This window comes from Episyrphus balteatus, chromosome 2, assembly GCF_945859705.1.
Source record: "Episyrphus balteatus chromosome 2, idEpiBalt1.1, whole genome shotgun sequence".
Lineage (NCBI taxonomy): Eukaryota > Metazoa > Arthropoda > Insecta > Diptera > Syrphidae > Episyrphus > Episyrphus balteatus.
The window spans coordinates 100,740,212-100,745,703 of NC_079135.1; the positions used below are offsets into that span (position 1 = coordinate 100,740,212).

General features: G+C 27.5%; 1 protein-coding gene across 1 annotated transcript; it reads left to right on the forward strand.

The window, feature by feature from the left end:
* The first annotated feature begins 83 nt into the window (after positions 1-83).
* On the forward strand, positions 84-5,365 carry LOC129909611 (pickpocket protein 28-like). Its single transcript, XM_055986685.1, has 8 exons — positions 84-514; positions 592-792; positions 867-975; positions 3,801-3,952; positions 4,070-4,274; positions 4,368-4,947; positions 5,079-5,140; positions 5,198-5,365. Exons 1-8 carry the CDS (start codon positions 342-344, stop codon positions 5,363-5,365), a joined length of 1,650 nt encoding a protein of 549 aa, XP_055842660.1. The 5' UTR covers positions 84-341.
* Positions 5,366-5,492: the final 127 nt, after the last annotated feature.

Sequence of the window (5,492 nt, forward strand, 5' to 3'; positions counted from 1 at the left end):
ACAACATATCCAAAATGTAGCTTTCTCGGTCATTTTGCATTTCTAAGCCGTTTTTTCCGACATAATGACTGGCCTATGAAATAAATTGCAAATTTTATTATTGTCACACAGTTGTTAGATTTTTGTGTAATAAACTAATGGATTTGTTGCAGCAAAATGCATGTTAGTCCTTTTTTATGAAGTGATTGCTTGTTTGTTTGTCAACAAAATATCCTGATTATCCTTCTTTTATCGTTTTGACATTTGATGTGATCCACGGAAGTGAATATTAAATTAATTTTTAGTCGTGTATTTAAGACTGGAAAATTAAGAAATGCAGTTTAGTTGGAAAACGAATTAAAATGTGTGAAAAGGTTCAGGATAAAAAAAGTGAGGTCCTGCAGAATAAAAGTGATGAAGAAGAAAATAGTAGATTTTATGTGGGTCTTAAGAATAATATTCGGGATTTTTTATTAAATTCAACTTTACATGGGTTAAAGTACATTGCTGATGATAAAATTACAGTTTTTGAAAGGTTAACTTTTTTCCCCAAAAAAAACTTAAGTGTACTCGTATAATCTGAAAAAAATGTTGTTTTTTTGTATATTTTAGATCATTTTTTGGATTATCATTTGTTTTTGTAATTTTATGTTCGGCATTTTTCATATCAAATATTTATAATAAATGGACTGATTCGCCAATAATAATAACAACAAGTCCCCAGCCGACTTTGATAACAACCATACCATTTCCGGCAGTTACAATTTGCAGCTTGAATAAGGCTTTAAAAAGCCGTGTGGAGGAAGTAGATAGGTATGAGTTTAAAAATGTTCTTCTTCTATTTTTTTTGATGAAACAAAGAACAAACTATGTTGATTTAATTTAAGATCAACATTAAATTACACTCTTCTAATGAGCCTTTGCGCCAAGGATAATAAGGTTAATTCACTTTTTGGACAATTATCATGGAAAAATTTTAAACTTCTTCTTATGAGGGTAAGTACCTAACCTATACTCCTTTAATACAAACATTTTTGAAAATAATAAAAAAAATTATTTAAAAAAAAAACTCGAATATAAAAATGTTTTGAAATAGGTCCAATTTTGAAGGGATCGGGTCAAAATTCTGGCTTCAAAATTCTGCTTTTTCAGCGAAAATTCTGTTTTTCAAAATTCTGCTTTTTTTCTATTCTGTTTTTCAAAATTCTGCTTTTTAAAATTCTGCTTTTCAAAATTCTGCCAGCATTATATTTGAACAAAAAAATTCTGCTAATTCTGTTTTTTTTTTATAGCATATGCGCTGGCTAAAGAAAAATACACCTCATTAATGTAATTCAACATTGGTACTTTCCTAAATTTTTTTATTTAAGTGTCGCAAATATTTTTTGAAATGCATATACTGACTTTCTTTCAAATAAAATATGTATACTAATTGGAACCGATGTTGTATATTCCTTTTCTTATTCAAATTTTTGAATATTCATCTTTATTTGATAAATTAATAAATTTTTAGTTATTTTCGGAAATGTTTAATATTAAAAACCTTTTCTTAATATTTTCAAATTTATTCATTTATAAAACAAAAATTAATTCGCATTTAAAAAATGACAAATTATGTAGGTAAGTAATCAAATAAGCAGATAATTTTTCAAAAAGATGATTTTACAGATTTTCAAAATTCTGTTTTTCAAAATTCTGTTTTTCAAAATTCTGCTGTTCATAATTCTGCTTTTCAAAATTCTGCAAAAAATTAAAAAAGGGTTTGGAAAATGTTAAAAAGCGCGCGCTTTTTAACATTTCCCAAACCCTTTTTTAATTTTTTGCAGAATTTTGAAAAGCAGAATTATGAACAGCAGAATTTTGAAAAACAGAATTTTGAAAAACAGAATTTTGAAAAGCAGAATTTTGAAAGCAGAATTTTGTAAAGCAGAATTTTGAAAGCAGAATTTTGACAAAAGAATTTTGACCCCGGCAGAATTTTGACCCCAACCCAATTTTGAACCGTATTTATAACAAAAAAAATTTAAAAACGTAAAATGAACATGAAAAAAATGAAAGTGAAATTTGTTCGAGATGTTTAAAAATTAAAAAAAAAAAATATTGTATAAATAATATATTTTTAAAGTTGGTATGGCATTTTTTATTACCTAGTAATTAATTAAAAATAATTTTTTAAAAATTCAATGTTCAATTCTTAAAAATTTCAATTTTCAAAAGTTTAAAAAATCATAGCGACAAAATTAATTTTTTGGCAAAAAAACTTTTTTCCAAAGCTACAATTTCTAGAAATTAAATTTAAAAATGCAAATTTTTTGAAAATTTTGACCGTTACATTAATGAGGTTTCGTCTTATTTTAGCGGAATCTAGAATATCAAGAAAAGTGATAGAACTATAAAATCGAGGTTTTAACGCTTAATCTGGGTTTAGTTTACTTCAAATTTCTTCAAATTTTTTTTTTAATTTTGCATTTTGAAAGCATACTTTTTAAACAAAACCTTAAACATTTTAAAAAGAGTGTTTGAAGTACAATATTGGTACTTGCATCAAAAATTTTCATTTGAAAAGTTACAATTACTGAAAAAATAATAAATTTAAAAAAGTTATTCTTGAATAATATACTGGCGTGATCAAACCGGAAGTGCAACTCTGAAACTTTAAGTTGAAATAAAAATCGACTGGGACAAAAAGCAATTAACTAGCTATCTATATAATTTTGGACATCAAAAAAATTATAATTTTCCTATTTTAGTCCGCTATCTTCAGTCTTATTTAATATAACTTTGAAAAACAAAAAACTGTTTAGCCCATAAGATCGAAGTTTATGGAATTGGAAAGTTTTTAATAGTTTCCGATTCTTTAGCAACAATTAATGAGATTAATTTTTTTGATTCCATCACAAAGTAAAGAACGTATTTTAAAAAGTGTTTTCATAATTTTAAAAACATTTTTTTAATTTTTGTTTTAATAATAAAATTGAACTAAAATTATTCTAACAAATGTTAACTTAAAAATTTTGTATTACACTTTAATCAAATTTTACCAAAAGAGTAAGTTTGTGCGACTCAGTCTTGCATTTTATCACAAGTTAAAAAAAAAATCAAAGTCTTATATGCTAAGTGACCCAAACGTAATGGTCCAAACGTAATGCACTATGATGAAATAACAACTTATTGTATTTAGAATCAATTAGGTCTATTCCAATCGGTTACACCTACAATAAAGTGATTTTGTAAAGACAAAATCCTCGCCTATAATTTTATTTTTAAAAAAGATTCTTTATGAATAGTTTCTGAAAAATTAATTTTCAAAATCAAAATTTAAAAAAAAAAATGATTTTTTGTTTTTACGAGGCTGGACTTGTTAAGCTATATGAGTCTTAAAGCAGTAAAATGAATTTTTTTCTTATTAGTAGTTTTGTAAAAGAATAATTTTGTTTGTTTTTTTTTTTGTAATTTCTCGAAAACGAAAAGATATTTTTGAATCTTGTTTTATGTTTTGGCTTGAAAAGAAATAATAAAATCATGAATTTTGCAAACTAAATTAGTTGGTACTTAATTAGGCACATAAAACTTAAAAAAAGTTTCTTTTTTAAAAATTTTGATTTTGAAAATTAATTTTCCAAAAAAATTTTCATAACACACCTTTATAACAAGATAAATGATGAGATAATGTATTATTTTGTTTTTTTTTTTGTTTTATTGAAACTTCTTAGTAGTTTTTGTATTTGCTGTTTATTTTAACTGTTTTTTCACCGGGTTAGTGAATTTTTATAACGTAAAATTATAATAATAAGAATTTTTTGGTTTATGGAAATTCATAGGTAGCTCAGCCATGTGAAGCAATGCTTGCTTACTGTCGTTTCGGCTCAAAACCAGAAAGCTGCATTCAAATTTTCGATCCTGTTTTGACTGATGAAGGACTTTGTTGTACGTTTAATGCTCTCGATCCACTCTTTCTCATGAGGAATTATTCGTAAGTTCAATTATTTTATTCTGTGTAAACATTTAGTTTTAGCTTACAAAAATCCTAGCTATCATTTCTATGATTTTTAAAACTGCACTTAAGGTTTACTATATTTAATTTTCACAGAGATGACGCACGATTTACCGCAAGTTTTGTTGATGATTTTGTTCCAATCGATTGGACACCTGAAAAAGGATTTAGCAACAGTTTGCCTCCGAAGTTTTATCCAAGAATAGCTGCAGGAACAGGCAGCCAAATGGGTTTAACTGTGGTCCTAAATGCATCAGCCTCGGAATATTATTGCAGTTCTTCAAAAAGTATTGGGTTCAAGGTAATTTCTAATCAATAAGCAAGTCAGAAGAAGAAAGCAATCGATTACTAGACCAGCTTTTTCACACAAAACTTGCCTATTATTTTTATTTAGGTTCTTGTTCATAACCCTGCTGAACAACCAAAAATCAGCAGCTTTGGCTTCCTCATAACAGCTGGTCGTGAAAGTCGCATATCAATTGACCCACAATATCAAACAGCTGTACCGCAAATTCGTGGAATTAGCACCAAAATCCGTCAATGTTTATTCTCTGACGAAGGCAATCTCATCTTCTATCGAACTTATTCCCGTAAAAACTGTCAACTCGAATGTGAAGCTCAGATAATTTTCGAACATTGCGGTTGCATTTTGTATTACCTGCCCAAAATCGATCCAGATACAAAAATTTGTGGTCCCAAAGACAACCGCTGTACAAAATTGATACAAAGTGAAATTCAATCATCAAGTGGAAATTATTCGTGTGATTCATGTTTGCCAGCATGTTTTGAGTTGAGCTATAATCCCACAGTGACAGCGACAAAAATGGTTAATGGAGATTTTATAACGAATGATGATTATCCAGCTGAATTAATGGCAGATGTTCAGGATGTTACAATAATACATTTTTACTATTTGACAAATGTATTTCGTAGCACTACGAAGGGAGAGATTTTCGGATTTACTGAGTTTTTGTGTAAATATTGGTGAAAAATATTTTTGGTACCTAAGAATTAGAAATTTGAGTTTCAGCTAATATTGGAGGACTTTTGGGACTTTTTATGGGATTTAGTTTCTTTTCTGTGATTGAAATCTTGTACTTTATAGTCCTGCGTCCACATTGTGATCGAAGAACTAAAAAACGTCAGAAACGGAAGTCAGAAAGAAATGTAATATTTCCTCTTAACACTTTTAAGTTTAAATCAATGTTTTCCTTTGTCTTCTAGTTGAGAAACAACAACGTTTGGATGACTCCTATTAAGGCTAGAAAACCAATTCGTATGGGAAATATCAAAAATTGGCCAACTGAAAAGAAAAATGCTTGGTATTTACAACAATTTTTTAATAACCGTGACATTGCTTCAAATGATGAAGTTTTTCCATACATAAGTTAGAAAATCTATTACCTTTTTGAAAATAATAAACTGTTTTAATTGTTATTTGAAAATAAAAAAATTTCAAAGTTTCTTTCTTGTGCAAATTAATTTTATTTTATTTCCTAAAACTAATTAACTTTTGGAA

Bases quoted from the DNA above. Each gene is read 5' to 3' on its own strand.
- LOC129909611 (XM_055986685.1), top strand. From the start codon at position 342: ATGTGTGAAAAGGTTCAGGATAAAAAAAGTGAGGTCCTGCAGAATAAA. The intron at 515-591 runs GTTAACTTTTTT...TGTATATTTTAG, and splicing joins AAAATTACAGTTTTTGAAAG to ATCATTTTTTGGATTATCAT. The intron at 4,275-4,367 runs GTAATTTCTAAT...ATTTTTATTTAG, and splicing joins CAAAAAGTATTGGGTTCAAG to GTTCTTGTTCATAACCCTGC.